Here is a 19,899-nt window from a genome sequence, read left to right as displayed (position 1 = left end):
ACGAATAAGAAGAAGAAGCACGTGCCAATGATATGGCCATGGCTAGATGGAATACATATTGTGTCAAATTGACATCAAAAGTTGATTTATTTTTAGCATTTTAGCTAACCCTAACCATTTTCCTAACCCAACTATCCAAACCTGCTACGTAAATTATCCTAACCTGCTGCGTAAATTCTCCTAACCTGCTACGAAATATCAATTCTGACATAAACTGTATCCCTTCTAGCCAAATTCCAGTGACACTGACGTAAGACCCTAAAAGCAAAATGGCAGCCAGCAGTGGAAAATCGGTTCTGTTCGTGTGTTTGGGTAAGAAACGACCAAGAAAAGACCCACAGTCTGTGTGATTTCATGCACATAACGAGTCAATGGTGTGTCAAGGTGATAATACATTAAAACAATTGCTATACACTTGGAACTGACTGCCGTTTGTACATGAATGGCAAGTGATGCTAACGGGGACTATGCTAAGCTAGCTACAGAAGTTAAATTACTGTGTAACTAGCTAGCTAAACCATTGGTACAATAGCTATTGAGTTAGCTAGCTAACTAAATTGCACATCAATTTCTGAAATACAAAGGCAATGAAAAGGTTGCTCAATGATTCTACCATGGCTTAAGATCCATTGACAGTAGCGTCCAACGTAAAATGATGTACAAAGATCTTGTGCCATAGCCAGGCAGGCTTCGTAGTCAAAAGCCAGCTTCCAAGATGTTATATTGAACTGTGAATTTGAGATTTTATTTCAAGGACATTCCATTGTTCAAATTGCATAATGTAAAACATGATCACATTGCCCTGTAATACAGCCAATCAAACACTGTAGTTGACTAAATGTCACCTTTATTTAACCAGGTAAGCCAGTTGAGAACAAGTTCTCATTTACAACTGCGACCTGGCCAAGATAAAGCAAAGCAGTGCGATAAAAACAACAACACAGAGTTACATATGGGGTAAAACAAAACATAAAGTCAAAAATACAACAGAAAATATATATACAGTGTGTTAACATGTAGCAAGTTATGGAGGTAAGGCAATAAATAGGCCATAGTGCAAAATAATTACAATTAGTATTAACACTGGAATGATAGATGTGCAAGAGATAATGTGCAAATAGAGATACTGGGGTGCAAATGAGCAAAATAAATAACAATATGGGGATGAGGTAGTTGGGTGGGCTAATTTCAGATGTGCAGTGATCGGTAAGGTGCTCTGACAACTGATGCTTAAAGTTAGTGAGGGAGATAAGTGTCTCCAGCTTCAGAGATTTTTGCAATTCGTTCCAGTCATTGGCAGCAGAGAACTGGAAGGAATGGCGGCCAAAGGAGGTGTTGGCTTTGGGGATGACCAGTGAGATATACCTGCTGGAGCGCATACTACGGGTGGGTGTTGCTATGGTGACCAATGAGCTAAGATAAGGCGGGGATTTGCCTAGCAGTGATTTACAGATGGCCTGGAGCCAGTGGGTTTGGCGACGAATAGGTAGTGAGGACCAGCCAACAAGAGCGTACAGGTCACAGTGGTGGGTAGTGTATGGGGCTTTGGAGACAAAACGGATGGCACTGTGATAGACTACATCCAATTTGCTGAGTAGAGTGTTGGAGGCTATTTTGTAAATGACATCGCCGAAGTCAAGGATCGGTAGGATAGTCAGTTTTACTTGGGTCTCAACAAGTTAAATTATTATTTTTCATTCAGAAATATAGGGTAGATAAGGTAAGATATTAGCCAAGACTCCAGGGGATATTGTGAGATCAAGAGTTTTTGCTGATGCAAGTGTAGCAGATGGGTATTTGTGAAACTCACTCCTCAGCCTTAAGTATCTCCACTAGCACTGCCAAATAGCTAACTTTTCGGTGGCGCGACTGGGTAAGACACTTCAGGAGGGCGGTCATATGTGTTTGCGAGGCAGAGGTCCTAGGTTCGAGCGTCAGTATGAGCTGAGTCAGGAGGAAGCGGTACTGGCGAAGCAAGCAGCGTGACCTAATTTACCCAAGCACTCTAATGATAGTCAGTTTATTATGTATTATTGTTTTGAACAGGGAACATTTGCAGGTCCCCCATCGCCGAAGCAGTCTTCAGGAAAATGGTGACAGATGCTGGTGTTGTTGACAAGGTAAAGGCTTAATTGTATATGTGAGTGTAGATCTTCACAGGAACATCTTGACTGCTCTGTTACATAGAAGTAATGCAAATATTTGATCACTTGTTTTGTATAGCCTTCCCTCCACATATGTTGCGCATTTGAGCTACTGTACTCTTTTGATTGATAAAAAGATTTGTGCCCCCTTCTGCATCATATTCCAAGCTCGGCAGTCTTCTGCTTCTAGAGATGGGGATGCATTGATTTTTTTGCTTTCCATGTCCTTTTTAACAGTATAGGCTAATGCGGAGTCAAGGTAATCCTCAAGAGAGCACTGATTTAAAACGAAACAAACGAATTAGACTGAACTATTTCAACCTATTATTAAGGTATTATTAGATTGCTCTAATGTGCTGCATGTGCTGAGTCATTGTGTGTACGTGCATATGAATACATTTTGCTGTGTTGTTGTCGTTGCTGTTCTCCTGCTCTGCATAGTGGAGGATAGACAGTGCTGCCACCTCCACCTATGAGATAGGCAACCCTCCAGACCACCGTGGTCAAGCTTGCATGAAGAAACATGGCGTGCCCATGAGGCATGTAGCCAGGCAGGTACGACCAACCCCTTTCTCCTTCTTGTTAGCATTAGCTAGTTAGCTCTTGTGTTCTCTGTTGTTGCAGTGGGTCATAGACAGTGGTGCCACGACTGACTGGAACACAGGCAGCTCCCCGGACGCCCGTGGTCTGGCCTGCCTGAGGACACATGGCATTGAGACAAAACACAGGGCCCGACAGGTATATGATACATCAGTTACCCTGGGGTCCTTGCTGTGTCACTGGGTCACTGTGGAGACTATGTATAAAAATGTGTGTGGCATGGATAGAGTGTGTGTGAGTTGGCTGTATTAGCCTAAATCCTATGTATGAAACACTCAAGCACGATGACTTTCCTAGCAGTACTAACTTTTATTGCAAATGCTTAGTATTGCATCCTGAAAGTTGCTGTTAAATCACACCAAGATGTTATGAAGTCTGGTATCCTCACATCTAGGCTCTCCAAATCTACTCAGTCTACTGAAAGAGACAAGCTTGGGGTTAATTCCATTTCAATTCCAGTCAATTCAGGAAGTACGCTGAAATTCCAATTCTCGTACACGCTTTTCATTGTAGAAAATGTGTAATTTGGTTTACTTTCTTAATTGACTGTAATTGAAATGGAATTCACCCCAACCCTGGTTGCCAACTGTGTTAGTGGGCCTCATGTTTTGCTGGTCTTTTTCTCTCCAAAGTATTTCCAGCTCTCCCTGTCTCTCCTGCCAGCTCTCTGGTGCCCTCCCTGACCCAATGCTGGGAAGGGGAGCTGCCGTCATGTTGGTTTGTCTCGCATAACGGACAGAGGCCGACCCCGTTCTAATCTCCACAAATTAGGGATGGGAGCTCAACGCTGCCCTGGCTCAGAGCCACCCATGTCTCCACGCAATGAACTTTGACAAGCTTTTTGTTTCTCTCTCTCGCTCTGTTTAATCAAAAACTGGAGTTTTGTTTGTTTTATTGAGAGACAACGGCAAGGGGATAGAATGGAGACTATTAATTGTTTGTTTTATTGAGTAAATGAATCCATAAGTGTATCGTTACAGAGAAAGTGTATCATTACAGAGAAAGATTAAGTTATGTTAGTCTTAACACTGGAAATCCCGGATGATGGATTTGATTGGAGGGGGCCCTGCAAGGGGTTTGAAGCGCAATGATTTTTTGCCCTGAATGCAAATAGTCAGAATCAAGCGCAATTTTTTCAGTTTGGGTGTCATCCCAATTCCCATCACCACATTTGACTTATTGTAGCTTTAGACTGAGCTCTTGCTGAGACTCAGTTTGGTTTTTGTAAGAAGATAGTTCCCTGCTCCACTCGCTGCACACCAAGAGTCATACAATAACTCAACAACTCCACACGGTCTCTGAACTTTTTATCTATCTGACCTCAGACCAGGTCCTCATTCTCCCTGATTTCTCCTTATATCTCTCCCCTCCTACCCGTTCCTCATATAACAGCCTCCCCGACTGTCAGTCAAAAATTCCAGAAATCCAACCAGGCTCTATCGCTGCATTGTGGAGGGGGTTCACATGAGGATTTTAACCAGAGATTATTGCAAAGGGAGAAGACATATTGTGTGTGTGTTTGCGCTGTAAAGCCCAAGCGGGGAACTACCGTGTTGAAATAGCAGTGGATGGAAACTTTGATTTAGCAAGGGTTTTAGGATCAATACAAATTGTCCCTACCAACATCCATACACAACACGTAGTTATTATATACTCTTATTACAGCTTTCATGTACATTTATTTCATGTAAATCGCTCTTTCTCTCTGTCTTTACTCCCTCTACTTCTTTCTCTTCACTCTTTTTACCTCTCTATTCCCAAGTCCCACCCTAGAAACCCTTTCAAACCATAATTGAGGCATGGCCTCGCTCTCTCCTGAGCCATGGCTGCTGAGTAAGTGTTACAGAAACAAGATCCACATACAGTGCATTCGGAAAGTATTCAGACCCCTTCACTTTTCCACATTTTGTTACGTTACAGCCTTATTCTAAAATTGATTCAATTGTTTGTTTTTTCCATCACAGTGCTAGCTGTGTCACTAGAGATCCTGGTTAGAGTCCAGGCTCTGTCGCAGCCGGCCGCGACCGGGAGACCCATGGGGCGGCGCACAATTGGCCCAGCGTCGTCCAGGTTAGGGGAGGGTTTGGCCGGCAGGGATATTCTTGTCACATCGCGCACTAGCGACTCCTGTGGCGGGCCGGATGCAGTGCACGCTGACACGGTCGCCAGGTGTACAGGGTTTCCTCCGACACGTTGGTGCGGCTGGCTTCAGGGTTAAGTGGGCATTGTGTCAAGAAGCAGTGCGGCTCGGCTGGGTTGTGTTTCGGGGGACGCACGGCTCTCGACCTTCGCCTCTCCTGAGTCCGTACGGGAGTTGCAGCGATGGGACAAGACTGTAACTACCAATTTGGATACCATGAAATTGGGGAGAAAAAGGGGTAACGTTTTGTTTTTTTCCCTCATCAATCTACACACAATACCCCATAATGACAAAACAAAAACTGGTTTTTAGAAATGTGCAAATGTATTAAAAATAGAAAAAACTGAAATATTACATTTACATAAGTATTCAGACCCTTTACTCATGTACTTTGTTGAAGCACCTTTGGCAGCGACTACAGCCTCGAGTCTTCTTGGGTATGCCCTACAAGCTTGGTACACCTGTATTTGTGGAGTTTCTCACATTCTTCACTGCAGATCCTCTCAAGCTCTGTCAGGTTGGATGGGGAGCGTCGCTGCACAGCTATATTCAGGTCTTTCCAGAGATGTTCAATCGGGTTGAAGTCCGGGCTCTGGCTGGGTCACTCAAGGACATTCAGAGACTTGTCCCGAAGCCACTCCTGCGTTGTCTTGGCTGTGTGCTTAGGGTCGTTGTCCTGTTGGAAGGTGAACCTTCGCCCCAGTCTGAGGTCCTGAGCACTCTGGAGCAGGATTTCATCAAGGATCTCGCTGTACTTTGCTCCGTTCATCTTTCCCTCGATCCTGACTAGTCTCACAATCCCTGCCGCTGAAAAACATCCCACAGCATGATGCTGCCACCACCATGCTTCACCGTAGGGATGGTAACAGGTTTCCTCCAGACGTGACACTTGGCATTCAGGCCAAAGAGTTCAATCTTGGTTTCATCAGACCAGATAATCTTGTTTCTCATGGTCTGAGAGTCTTTTAGGTGCCTTTTGGCAAACTCCATATATAGACAGGTGTGTGCCTTTCCAAATCATGTCCAGTCAATTGAATTTACCACCAGTGGACTCCAATCAAGTTGTAGAAACATCTCAAGGATGATCAATGGAAACAGGATGCACCTGAGCTAAATTTCGAGTCTCATAGCAAAGGGTCTGAACGCTTATGTAAACAAGGTATTTCTGTTACAGATTTCTTTATACATTTTCAAAAATATCTAAAAACCTGTTTTCACTTCGTCATTATGGGGTATTTAGTGTAGATTGACGAGGGGAAAAATTCATTTAATCCATTTTAGATTAAGACTGTACACAACGTAACCAAAATGTGGAAAAAGTCAAGGGGTCTGAATACTTTCCGAATGCACTGTACTTAGATGTACTGCTTTGATCCCTTTCATAACCCTTAACATGGGGGGGACCCAGACACAGCTCCTCTCCTTCTCTCGCGCTCCCTCTTTCTCCTTCCTCTCAGAGTTCTCTGGAACTTCTCAAATTTCTTAATGAGTCTCAATTTTACTCATTGAGAACCAGGGAGAGGTCTTTACCACTGTAATGGAATGTATTTACCATGCACAAGTTATCTAAGGCCTAGTGCCTGACAGTTCAACTTTATAGAGAAAGCACAGCATGCAGTCTTCTAAAAACACCAGTGCCAATGTTAACATTTTGTCTTCTGTGTTTTTTTCTTCTAGGTGACAAAGGAGGATTTTATGACTTTTGACTACATTCTGTGCATGGATGAGAGCAATTTGAGGTATGTGCATCTTAACCATATGTTCATATGTGTGTGAGTGCGTGCGTGCGTGCATGTGTGTGTCCATGCGTATGTGTGTGTGCTCGGTCTGCTTCCTTTGTTCAAGAGGGGGGTTAACACAATTTGCAACATCTGCACGGATACTGACTCATAGAACGGTGTTCTGTGCCATGACATCACAAGTCTATTTTATTCCGGGCTGCCATTCAAAATTATTTACTGGAGTAAAAAACAAGCCATAATTGAGGAACATCCCTGGGGTTTACTTGTTCTCTGACCCTATGGCACTTACCCACACATGATTACCGGGGTCACAAACTAAGGCAGAGAAGAGCTTATGCAGAGTGTAGAAATGGCCCGGGAAATTGAGATAGACAGAACAGACCAAGCAAAAAAAGTACAATAGGAATGAAGTCATTGTCAGATCCAAACTTTATATCAGGAACTTGGTGATGGCTGTCATTCTCTATGTTAAAAAGTTTGGCTTTCCCTGCAATAGGTCAGGTAGGGGGACGCCTTGGCGATTGTGTGTACACACACAGATGCAGACGTGACATTTAGGCAAACATGTACACCTCAAGGTCTATGTAAAGTGTAGGGGTAAAGTCTGTCTAACAAGTGAGTGTCCCTAAGCTGTTTGCATGTGAAGCCTGGGCAGGGGGAGGGATATTTCTTGCTACTTTGAACGTTCAGGGATAATTTAGAGATCACATGCCTATGGCGGATTTGGTCAGTAAGCAGCTTACTGAGGTCTTTGCTGTTTGGGGGCTACTTTTCCCTTTTCCTCCTTTTTCTGTTTCTCTCTCCAAGTATTTGGTTGGCTAGCGAGAGAAAGAGATTAACCTTAACTCCCCGCCAATTATTACCAATGACCTAATTAATCGTCACCAGTTAGTTTGTGTGTGTGTTGGATTATAGTGCTTTACTTACATTTCAGTTTAGTCAGTGGGAACCAGGAACCCTTTTAGCTCCGCTGCATTCTACATTTACAGTGCAGTGCTATACAACTCACCTTAACACCCCTCCCCCCCATGAAAGCGACAGGGGGCCACTGCTCTACCCCAGTGCTAGGCATGGGAGGTGGCAGTGGTGGGCGGTAGTTTCCTGTTTTGAGTCCTATTCCCAGTATTGGAGGCTTCCCAGCTTGGCCCCATACCCTCAATGTGGGGGAGTCAGTCCCCTCTACGTCCAAGCAGTATGACTGGCCATCTCATTTGAGCCATTACACTGCTTACAATGGGAAGGACCTGGCAACAGCTTTGTTTTAGTGCCTGGGTTAGTAATAGTTTTTTAAAATCCATCCGCTGCATTTCCAAACCCCTGTGGTCTGGTTTACAGCCAGGCATGGTGCATGGATCCTTCCTCTCTACTTTTATTACTGTCTGAGTGTATTGTTGTATTTATAAGCCTAATTACCCCAACATCAAAATAAAAGAAACCAATAAAGTCAATAAAATACTCATTTCCACAGTTGGGTTGTGAGGACTTGTTTGAAGAAGTTGTGTAGCCTTTAAGGAACTATATTGATATTTGGTTTCAGAGTTCTACTTGTTATGCACTGATAGCATATACCACAATAAGCCATTTAGAAGACTTGAAATAGAATAGATGTGTTGTCCTATGTGAAGGAAGTTCTTTTTCACAGGCTCTTGCATGTCACAGACACACCAAACCAACAAAATGGGTGGTTAAGACTCATTAAACCTTTTTATTTGGTTCCATTTGTTATGGACAGATGGCCATTTATACCACAATAAAAGTTAGAAAAGTTGTTCTATCAAATGGGTTGTTAAATTTGTAAAAGTCTGTAAAATATTTGGTCCAAAATAACACTGTACAGTGGTATTGACTTTAGTATTGTCACAGGAACAAATCCTAACAGTCTCTGACTTATCTCTCTCTGTACAGTGACCTGAAAAAGAAGGCGAACTCTGTGAAAAACAGCAAAGCCAAGATCGAGCTGCTGGGCTCGTACGACCCAGAGAAACAACTGATCATCAAAGACCCTTACTACGTAAGTCTACTGCACTGACAGTGCGAAACACTTAGTGTTTTCCCACCAGTACTAAGGGGCCCTATCTGGTCACAACTGGGTTACTAGGCTTAGACAAAAAATGGATTCTGCTGTTCGCGCTGTGAATCAAAAAGAAACATGACTGCATATGGCTTACCCCGCCAACATTATTCTAAAGTACTGTAGGCTACATGAATCCATACACTTACAGCGAGGTAAGGTAACACATTCAGTAGAACAATGTCATGTTCTCCACAGGGTAAGTTTCCATGTTAACGCCCACAATTCCGGGAGTCCTTGTGTACTCACACCAGCACTATCTAAGCCTCATGTCATCCCCAGTTAAAACCCCTGTATGGAATAATTGGTTTCTGATGGGAAACCAGTAGCAAGATCTTGTATTCCTGTAGGGCTGGGAATTGCTAAGGACCTTACGATACAATATTATCACGATACTTTGGTGCCGATACGATATGTATTGCGATATGCACAATTCTGTATGGATTCGATAATTCGATTTGTTGCGATTTCAATGTTCCAAACATATTGCTCACCATATGTCTGCTGCAGATGGACAAGAGAGCCATGAGAAAACAAGTCTTGATCAGTCATGGAAATTAAAGTGCTGAAAACAAATTGGCTCCCTTTTTAAAATGAAGATGGAGAACAAGCTATGAAGGAAAAATACTGGAGTTTTGATGCAGGTACAGCCAACTAGCGCAAAAATCGTAAATTCGTAAGTCCTGCCAAATGGCACCGGAAGTGGAGGCCGGTTGGTTTATGCAGAATAAATTGGATTTCTACATGGATGTGATGGGGGGGGGCTGATACTGGGGGAGGGAGAATGGCGGGGGGGGGGGGGGGGGGTCGAATGGCAGTTAGTTTGATAATTGAAGTCTAGTTATTGGTCTACAGTCTCAGTTTGTTGCGGAGGAAGATAATTAGAAAAAAGTAGGAAAACGTTTCAGGAATGTGAAAATGCAGGCAAACTGGATTTGGTTTGATGAGGAATGCTACATAAATCATATCGCCTGTCCTATATTCTTGTTAAAATAATAAATTAATGAATTTGTTGTGTGGTCTTGACTAGGGACATGCATGTTGCGGGTAGACCTCTGATCGCCTAATGTCATGTGTGGGTAATTGAGATCTTTATATTAGGGTTTCAGGAAAAATCACTTTTGATAGAATAATGACAGCAAAGTATTAATGTTGAGATGGTTGTGGTTGACCAAAAGAAAGTGTGTGTGTGTGCACTGGCTCAATCATGTGTTCCTCTTCTTGGCTGTCTGTCCCTGTGTGTTAAAATCCCAGTGCAGTCAAAAATGTGATTTTCCTGTGTTTTATATATATTTCCACACTACGAGGTTGTAATAATATTGTGAAAATGATAATGCCCTTTTAGTGTAAGAGCTGTTTGAAAACGCCTGGAATTTCAGCCTGTTGGTGGGATGGAGTTTTGGCTTGCCTCCAGGCAGTCAATTAATGAATAGACCAATAAGAAAGAGTTCCAAACCTCTCTGCCAATAATAGCTAGTTTTCAGTTTTCCCCTCCCCACTTAGACCACTCCCAAACAGTCCTAGCAAAATTCTTCCTTGAGAAATTACTCTTTGCTAAGAAGCTATTTTTGTTTCTTTTTGACTATTTCAATTGAAAACAATCACAGTAAGGTACTTAATTGTTACCCAGAAATTATTTGATATTGAGATAAAAATGTCTGCATTGGACCTTTAACACCAGCTGTGTGTTTGTGGTAGCCAGAGGGAGCTTAGCCTGAAACATGGTTTCAGAGGCGCGTAAATAAATATTTTGGCGTGTCGACAGCGCTGGGCTGTGGTCCGTTACCCGTCGCCACAACACATGGCAGCGAAGCACAGGAAAGGACTAGTGCCAGACGGCTCTGTTTTTTAAATAAATGGAGACACGATTTTCTCAGTCCAACCGTAGAGCTGATGACGAGCTCTGAGGAGGGCGTATCTGAGACTTAGTTTGGAGCCTTTTTGTTTGGATCATAGACTGGGTTGAAGGGGGTGGAGGAACTGGGTAGGTGTTTTAAGAGTCTTCAGGTGTGGTTGGCTGTTCTCCTGCCAACATTTACATTTACGTCATTTAGCAGACGCTCTTATGAAGGAGTATATTAAAAGGCTAACTGTCAAATGTGTCCAAGTACATTTTGTACAGGGACTCATTTCTGAACATTTCTGCTGTTGAATTTAGTTCCAGGATGGTATAAAACGAGCAGTCCACTATAAAAAAAAACTACTCTTTTTCAGACGGTTCTTACCTTTACAATGGCCTGAACAAGTAAAAAACACTTTAAAACATATTACGAAACAGGTGCTGTAGCATGTGCACTCAACCATTTCTGAGGAAAGAAAATATCTTGACAGATTTTCATTTTTGGATGAACTTTTTAAAGTGGAGGTTACATGCCGCTGTCATGCATAGACTCTGAGTTGTCGGCCCTTTTCCCTGGTTGTTACTGATATTATTGTTTATGAATATGAGATCATCGCCTTAGGAGTCCCCAACCGGCCTCTACAATGGACTGTCTGTGTTTCACCAATGCATGTGGACAGATATTACATCTATTATTATTTTTTATTTCTCACTCTGTTTTGTATATTTTTCTGGAAAGAGTCTCTTCTTGACGTTAAACATTACTATCCACACAGTGTACATTTTGAGTTTTAAACGAGTTTGCCACACAAACTTGGGGGGGGGGGGGGGGGGACGACGACGACTCCACTGAAGAAACCCGCTATCCAATGTCAGCCGTATATTCTACCAGGTTTGGAAATTATTGAGCTAGTAACTAGAGGCTTTCTGATTCAAATATGGAGAAAGATAAACTGCTTTGTTGCTCAAGGAAAAGGCTGTTTCCTTCTATTTTATTTTGATGGCTCTATTTAAATGCCTTATAAAAAATATATTGATGAACACAGCAATATTTTTTGTATTTTTATAGCTTTCTGAAGAGCAATCATTTCTGTAACTTTTATTAATAAAAATATTTCGAAGCAAAATTAATTGATTCCCTTTTATTTTCTGTCTTGTAGGGGCATGAGGAAGACTTTGAAAATGTGTACGAACAATGTGTGAGATGCTGCAAAGTGTTTTTGGAAAACAACTCGTAACAAGACCCGAGATCTGACCGGTGAACATCTACCCAAATACTAGCTGGATTGTAAAGAAATGGTCCTCACTTATCGCCCATAGTTGTGCAGTTACAATACACATCTGCCTGGTCACACTAACAGTAGATCCCATCAATATGGTGTAGCAATCAGTTGATCGTCACATAATCTACAATATGTCTTAACTGTAAAACAAACTGTTTACTGTACTGTGTCCTAAATAAAATGCTTTTTTGAGGAATTTGCTGATTGTCAGCTCTCTTCCTCTTCAAATAAGCGATACATACTCAACATAACTAACTATTCTCTCTCTATCTTATTTCTCTGTTTTACGTTTTGTTAATTGTTAGTCTAATCTAGTCTAACGTAGCCGTCAAAGTTTATAGAGATTAATATGGATGCATTATGGCATGACCAGACATTTTAGGGTTCAGAGGGCAGGGTTAAAGGTTGAGACCAGGGTCAAAGTTAATGCTTGCCCAAATGATAATCTTGGTGGGTATTTGACAAGGGTTTAGTTAGTTACTTTCATGTCACAATTTTTTTATTTTGAGTTATTCTTCCATTTGTACTCCTCCCATTTGTACTCCTCCCATGACATCCTACTTTGAACATCAGGGCTTTGATCAAACAAAACCTATAAAATGACTTTAATGAGTGTAATTACTGTAGCTCAGCTATTGTTATTTTGGAGAGAAGAGAGGACTAAACAATAGTTTGCAGTGATTTGTTCTCATAATTAGCTAATGATACTACTTAGCCTCTTTATCTCACCACTGGCACCTTCATCATTATGGAAGACTTAAAGTGAAAGCTTTCTTCCTGGCATGTCTGACTTGGACCTGCTCATATTTCTCCTTGTGTCAAAGATTATTAACATCCCAAACCATTGCAGCCCAAGGTAGTGCAGAATAATGCCCATGAAAATAAACCCTGAATTTTAAGTTTTCAGGTGTATATCACTGTGGATTTAGTTCATAGGCTGTGATTGACAGAAATTGGGAGAGGTAATGCATAATAAACCAGAAGATGTAGATGAAGAAGGTATTGATATATTGTGTTTGAGTGGAACGACCAAAGGAATGTCCCTCCACACATTGTTCTCTGCTAGTGTGGTCCAGTCTATCCTCTTAGGACTGTGTTCAATCCAAACCAGCAAGCAGAAGTTTGTAGTACTAGGGTAAAGCCAAAGCATGGTGAATTATTTATTCAGCATTGCACGAGAGAGTATTTGAATTCATCTAAAGTTGAGTGTCTGTCTGATTTTGATTGAGTAGGACTCTTAGTATCAGGCTGAGAAAAAAAGAATTACTTTGGGTTGAGCGCTTTGCCAACTAGTTTGAACAAACATGTTGGCACGGGGGAATGGGCTCCACAATGCATAAACGCTGCAGTACAACAAATGGTTGACTGTTTGGTTACTTTGTCATTTGAACTTAAACAAATAGACATTTTCAGACAAATATTTACTCTCTCTGAGGTAAAGAGAACTCCCATTGACAGAACACAGTTTCCCAGACGGCAAGCTCACTCAATGCTCATTAAGCAAAAATGACTTGGCTTTAAAGGGATATTTTGGGATTTTGGCAATGAGGCCCTTTACTTCCCCAGAGTCAGATGAACTCGCTTGGCTTGCGAAACTACCTCTAACTTCCATCATACTGGACACAGAGACATAACAACAGTTAATCTGACCAAAGTATCCCTTTAATGCTCATTGTCCATTACTATTACACTACATACTGTGAATGTTAGATAAGACTTTGCAAAGTGTTTTATTCATATTTTAATCTACACTGAAAATAAATATAAACGCAACATGCAAACATTTCAAAGATTTTAATGAGTTACAGTTCAAATAAGGAAATCAATTGAAATACATTCATTAGGCCCTAATCTATGGATTTCACATGACTGGGAATACAGATATACATCTGTTGGTCACAGATAACTTAAACAATAAAATAAAAAATAAAAAAAGTAGGGGCATGGATCAGAAAAAAGTCAGTATCTGGTGTGACCACCATTTGCCTCATGCAGCGCAACACATCTCCTTCGCATAGAGTTGATCAGGCTGTTGCTTGTGGCCTGTGGAATTTTTTCCCCACTCCTATTCAATGGCTGTGCGAAGTTGCTAGATATTGGCGGGAACTGGGATACACTGTCGTACACGTAGATCCACAGCATCCCAAACATGCTCAATTGGTGACATGTCCGGTGAGTATGCAGGCCATGGAAGAACTGGGCCATTTTCAGCTTCCAGGAATTGTGTACAGATCCTTGTGACATGGGGCTGTGCATTATCATGCTGAAACATGAGGTGATGGTGGTGGATGAATGGCACAACAATGGGCCTCAGGATCTCGTCACAGTATCTCTGTGCATTCAAATTGCCATCGATAAAATGCAATTGTGTTCGTTGTCCGTAGCTTATGCCTGCCCATACCATAACCCCACCGCCCCCATGGGGCACTCTTCACAACATTGACATCAGCAAACCGCTAGCCCACACGACGCCATACACGCTGTCTGCAATCTGCCTGGTACAGTTGAAACCGGGATTCATCCGTGAAGAGCACACTTCTCCAGCATGCCAGTAGCCATCAAAGGTGAGCATTTGCTCACTGAAGTTGGTTATGACGCCGAACTGCAGTCAGGTCAAAACCCTGCTGAGGACGACGAGCACGCAGATGAGCTTCCCTGAGACGGTTTCTGACAGCTTGTGCAGAAATCCTTCCTTGTGCAAACCCACAGTTTCATCAGCTGTCCGGGTGGCTGGTCTCAGACGATCCCACAGGTGAAGAAGCTGGATGTGGAGGTCCTGGACTGCCATGGTTACACGTGGTCTGCGGTTGTGAGGCCGGTTGGATGTACTGCCAAATTCTCTAAAACGACGTTGGAGGCTTATGGTCGAGAAATTAACATTCAATTCTCTGGCAAGAACTCTGGTGGACATTCCTGCAGTCAGCATGCCAATTGCACGCTCCCTCAACTTGAGACATCTATTGCATTGTGTTGTGTCACAAAACTGCACATTTTAGAGTGGCCTTTTATTGTCCCCATTACAAGGTGCACCTGTGTAATGATCATGCTGTTTAATCAGCTTCTTGATATGCCACACCTGTCAGGTGGATGGATGATCTTTGCCAAGGAGAAATGGTCACTTACAGGGATGTAAACAAATGTGTGCACAACATTTGAGATAAATAAGCTTTTTGTGAGTATGTAACATTTCTGGGATCTTTTATTACACCTCATGAAACATGGGACCAACACTTCACATGTTGCGTTTTATATTTTTGTTCAGTGTATTAATCTAGACCTGTAAGGAGACCAGAGACCTGTGCAACCTGCTGGATTCCCATAGATTCCAATTGAATCATATTGCCCGTTACAGTGGGGGGGGAAAGGATTTAGTCAGCCACCAATTGTGCAAGTTCTCCCACTTAAAAAGATGAGAGAGGCCTGTAATTTTCATCATACGTACACGTCAACTATGACAGACAAAATGAGAAAAAAAATCCAGAAAATCACATTGTAGGATTTTTAATGAATTTATTTGCAAATTATGGTGGAACATAAGTATTTGGTCAATAATAAAAGTTTCTCAATACTTTGTTATATACCCTTTGTTGGCAATGACACAGGTCAAACGTTTTCTGTAAGTCTTCACAAGGTTTTCACACACTGTTGCTGGTATTTTGGCCCATTCCTCCATGCAGATCTCCTCTAGAGCAGTGATGTTTTGGGGCTGTCGCTGGGCAACACAGACTTTCAACTCCCTCCAAATATTTTCTATGGGGTTGAGATCTGGAGACTGGCTAGGCCACTCCAGGACCTTGAAATGCTTCTTACGAAGCCACTCCTTCGTTGCCCGGGCGGTGTGTTTGGGATCATTGTCATGCTGAAAGACCCAGACACGTTTCATCTTCAATGCCCTTGCTGATGGAAGGAGGTTTTCACTCAAAATCTAACGATACATGGCCCCATTCATTCTTTCCTTTACACGGATCAGTCGTCCTGGTCCCTTTGCAGAAAAACAGCCCCAAAGCATGATGTTTCCACCCCCATGCTTCACAGTAGGTATGGTGTTCTTTGGATGCAACTCAGCATTCTTTGTCCTCCAAACACGACGAGTTGAGTTTTTACCAAAAAGTTCTATTTTGGTTTCATCTCACCATATGACATTCTCCCAATCCTCTTCTGGATCATCCAAATGCACTCTAGCAAACTTCAGACGGGCCTGGACATGTACTGGCTTAAGCAGGGGGACACGTCTGGCACTGCAGGATTTGAGTCCCTGGCGGCGTAGTGTGTTACTGATGGTAGGCTTTGTTACTTTGGTCCTAGCTCTCTGCAGGTCATTCACTAGGTCCCCCCGTGTGGTTCTGGGATTTTTGCTCACCGTTCTTGTGATCATTTTGACCCCACGGGGTGAGATCTTGCGTGGAGCCCCAGCTCGAGGGAGATTATCAGTGGTCTTGTATGTCTTCCATTTCCTAATAATTGCTCCCACAGTTGATTTCTTCAAACCAAGCTGCTTACCTATTGCAGATTCAGTCTTCCCAGCCTGGTGCAGGTCTACAATTTTGTTTCTGGTGTCCTTTGACAGCTCTTTGGTCTTGGCCATAGTGGAGTTTGGAGTGTGACTGTTTGAGGTTGTGGACAGGTGTCTTTTATACTGATAACAAGTTCAAACAGGTGCCATTAATACAGGTAACGAGTGGAGGACAGAGGAGCCTCTTAAAGAAGAAGTTACAGGTCTGTGAGAGCCAGAAATCTTGCATGTTTGTAGGTGACCAAATACTTATTTTCCACCATAATTTGCAAATAAATTCATTAAAAATCATACAATGTGATTTTCTGGAATTTTTTTTCTCAATTTGTCTGTCATAGTTGACGTGTACCTATGATGAAAATTACAGGCCTCTCTCATCTTTTTAAGTGGGAGAACTTGCACAATTGGTGGCTGACTAAATACTTTTTTCCCCCACTGTACTTTAGGAAACAACAGAGATAGGCTGCTCATATTTGTACCAATCTTATAATTTATTTAAATATATTTCATGTTTTTGATATATATTTTTTAACACCAAGTTAATATATGTCGAACACTTTAATTTATGGTTGCTATGTGGATTCCTTTTATGCTTTTTACAATATGTACATATTGCACTCAGGTTAGAATGTTTATACATACTGTATACAGAGAAAAACATGTGACAACTTGAATATATAAATATACTATGTACCACACTCAACTGAGATTCACAGGAGGGTTTCTTCTTACACACAACTTTTGACTGCAACCAGTGCCTAATATATAGTGTCTCTTGTTTTAATACATGTCTTACAAAGACATAAAAAGGCAAGGAAATTGTCATGCAGTTAATAATTTAATCATATGTTTCAGTGTGGTCACAGGTAGATGAGAGAATGCCTTTTGTCCACTAATAGGTAGTGCTGCTGACAAAGATATGACGCCGAACCACAATATAAATACAACCTAAAAAGGCATGTCGCAACCCAACCAAAAGATTTGATTGATTTCAATCGTTTTTTTTTTTTTTTGGGGGGGGGGGGGGGGGGGGTTAAAAACAAACAAAAGAAATCCCTTTTTTTCTTTTGGTAAAAAACAAGAAAGAAAGAAGGAAGTTCAGTTTTGGGCAGCCAGCAGGACAATAGTAACCCCTAAATCTGTAGTTGCTGCCATTTTTTTCCCTTGTCTTTTTTTCCTTCACCTTCTGTATCTTCTGTATAGTCTCTTGTCAAGACCCGCAGTGACCACAGACTGTGTAGGGGCCAGGGAGGCCTGTGGGTGGTAATCCATGCCTTTGTAAAATAGTGAACTCTCTGGTGACGGACACTGTATAATGGCGGACGTGACTGGTTTGAGTTTGTTTGGTTTCCCTGTTATTGTCCAAGGCACTTTTTTTCAGGTCTCTCTTCTGGACAGCTCTGGTTTGGCTTCAACCTGCGAGAGAGAGGAAGTGAAATTTAGTGCTCTCTCGTACTTGGCAGCGCCCGGAAATTCTTTCCTCTCCAAAAATACCATGAAAAATGGAGAAAGAAACATGATTTGTTACAGATCTGCATTTCATGCTGTACTCCAAAAACTGTGTGGACACAACGTGCATGGCACTGATTAGATCTACCTATAAGGCTGAGAAATACATTTTAACATTACTTAACTTCTTCCTTTCAACTTAACGCTATGACTGTAAGCAGTGAATTGGAACCATGTGAGGTGCAGTTTACCTTGGCCAGGTGTTGTAGGCCACATTTCACTTTTGCAACATGTATTTTTTATGTGGGAAAAGTACAATTGATTTGTGTCATGTTTAACAATGCATATTATTTTACATGAAACAGTTGTATTTGAATAACACTTTCTGTTTGACCTGTGTAAAGCCCATTAGACTGTTATTAGTACTTTACAACTGTAGTCATGCAATGTTTCACTGAATAGACAAGGACCTCAGCCATAAACAAACATGCACAATACTTAGGGCCCTGTGCTCTTCCAGACCATGTGACCTGACTAGGAAAAACTATATATTTTTTAATGATATGAACACTTACTTGATTTCTTCTACCCTTCTGTACATCGTGGGCTCCCCGCTAAGCGTGTGAGAAGCCGCGCACATCTTTTGAAGTCTTAAAAGGAAAGAAGAGAAGTAGAGGAGGGATGAATGCCTGGGAGACAGTACTACGCCTCCCCTTATACATAACATGTGTGTTGTGCCTATAAACACTGGTTTAAATCCAGGGGAAATGTATTCTTTGTCATATGAAGAGGTTGAGGAACTTACATGCAGGTATTGTGCAGTCTCTGGTGTTGTGATATAGTCTGTATACGTGCTTCCTGCATTTGGGACTGAAATACAGAGGACCTGAGGGACAGAGAAAGCCTTTGAATTAAAGCAATGCAGACCAACTACTATCACCTTTCTCTCCCTTTCTTATCCTTTACATCCTGACCCACCACACTCAAATATCTCTCTCACACATGCCATATGATGTATATCTCACCTGTTAAGTGTTTTAAAAACTTTTCTTTCTTTCTGAGATCTCTAGGAAATATTTCTGAAAGACAAAAAAGAAGGCGGGGTCAGAACAGGAGATCAAAGTTTGCTACTAACTGTAAGTCGCTCTGGATACGAGCATCTGCTAAATGACTAAAATGTCAAATGTAAATCACTTTCTTAAGATTCAGCAACTTTAAAATTCCCAAGGCATAACATATTTGGAAGATGTGCACCCAGCACCCTCATAGCGCTTTACATTATGTGGTGCTCTTTTTACACCACCACTTAAGACTGTTATACAACATATTTTGGAGTTCATGGCAACGCCCCGCTGTCAATGTGCGAACTCACCAATAATTTGATCACCACTATCTGTTTTGAGGTTCCGTAAATCCCTTTTTGGCTCAACCGGGGATTCTCTCCTAGAAGTCGACTGCAATGCTGCGTTCGTGCCGTTCTCACCGCGGCTCTCCTCCACGTGCTTCACTATGTCCACTATCCACCTGAGTAGGCTCTTGTCGTTCTTCGCGACCGTGGGAGCAGCGGCGGGCGCGCTCTCCTCACAGTGGTTGGTAGTAGTGCAGATCAGCAACATGAGCCCCATAACTACAGGCTTGCACAGTCCGCTCATCGCTACCGCAGGCTGAGGAAAGTGATCTCCCTCTCTGACGCTGCGTTGAGTTTCACGAGACCCCTGCAAGAGTTAAGACTTGGGGGTCACAAATTAAGCCCTCCGACGCACAGAACCATTACATTGTTTTCTTATCTTCAGCCTTTCTCCAACATGAATTATTACATTATAAACCCCACATCTACCATGCCCATATATCCTGTCCTCTTAAACAAAGTATATATTTCACTGTTAGTCTACACCTGTTGTTTAAGAAGCATGTGACATACAATTTAATTTGATTTGATATAGCCTATTCACACCCGTTCATGCAAGCAAATAGGATATCTACTTTATTTAGGAGATTAACAGGCTACTACCCAACTTTCATTGATCAATCTGATCCATATTTGTTTATTCAAAGAAAACAGACTGTCGACTTTGTAGGATAGTTCCAAACAAGTTTACTTTTTCTTACAATTCCTT

General features: G+C 42.0%; 2 protein-coding genes across 3 annotated transcripts; one reads left to right on the top strand and one right to left on the bottom strand.

The window, feature by feature from the left end:
- The first annotated feature begins 239 nt into the window (after nt 1-239).
- Nucleotides 240-12,016, top strand: acp1 (acid phosphatase 1). Of its 2 annotated transcripts, none has more exons than XM_084148998.1 (6): nt 240-312; nt 2,047-2,120; nt 2,769-2,882; nt 6,562-6,623; nt 8,532-8,637; nt 11,698-12,016. In XM_084148998.1, exons 1-6 carry the CDS (start codon nt 270-272, stop codon nt 11,773-11,775), a joined length of 477 nt encoding a protein of 158 aa, XP_084005124.1. In that variant the 5' UTR covers nt 240-269; the 3' UTR covers nt 11,776-12,016. The 2 variants fall into 2 exon arrangements, with proteins under 2 accessions (XP_084005124.1, XP_084005123.1); XM_084148997.1 differs by lacking the exon at nt 2,769-2,882 and adding an exon at nt 2,586-2,699.
- Nucleotides 12,017-18,357: 6,341 nt separating this feature from the next.
- On the bottom strand, nt 18,358-19,434 carry alkal2a (ALK and LTK ligand 2a; the record flags this gene model as incomplete). Its single annotated transcript, XM_084149168.1, has 4 exons — nt 18,358-18,432; nt 18,588-18,668; nt 18,808-18,861; nt 19,266-19,434. The coding sequence occupies 4 exons, from the start codon at nt 19,432-19,434 to the stop codon at nt 18,368-18,370; spliced, it is 369 nt and encodes a 122-aa protein (XP_084005294.1). The 3' UTR covers nt 18,358-18,367.
- Between the last annotated feature and the right edge of the window lie 465 nt (nt 19,435-19,899).

This window comes from Coregonus lavaretus, assembly GCF_964263955.1.
Source record: "Coregonus lavaretus genome assembly, chromosome: 31".
NCBI lineage: Eukaryota > Metazoa > Chordata > Actinopteri > Salmoniformes > Salmonidae > Coregonus > Coregonus lavaretus.
This window is presented reverse-complemented; position numbering and strand designations above follow the sequence as displayed.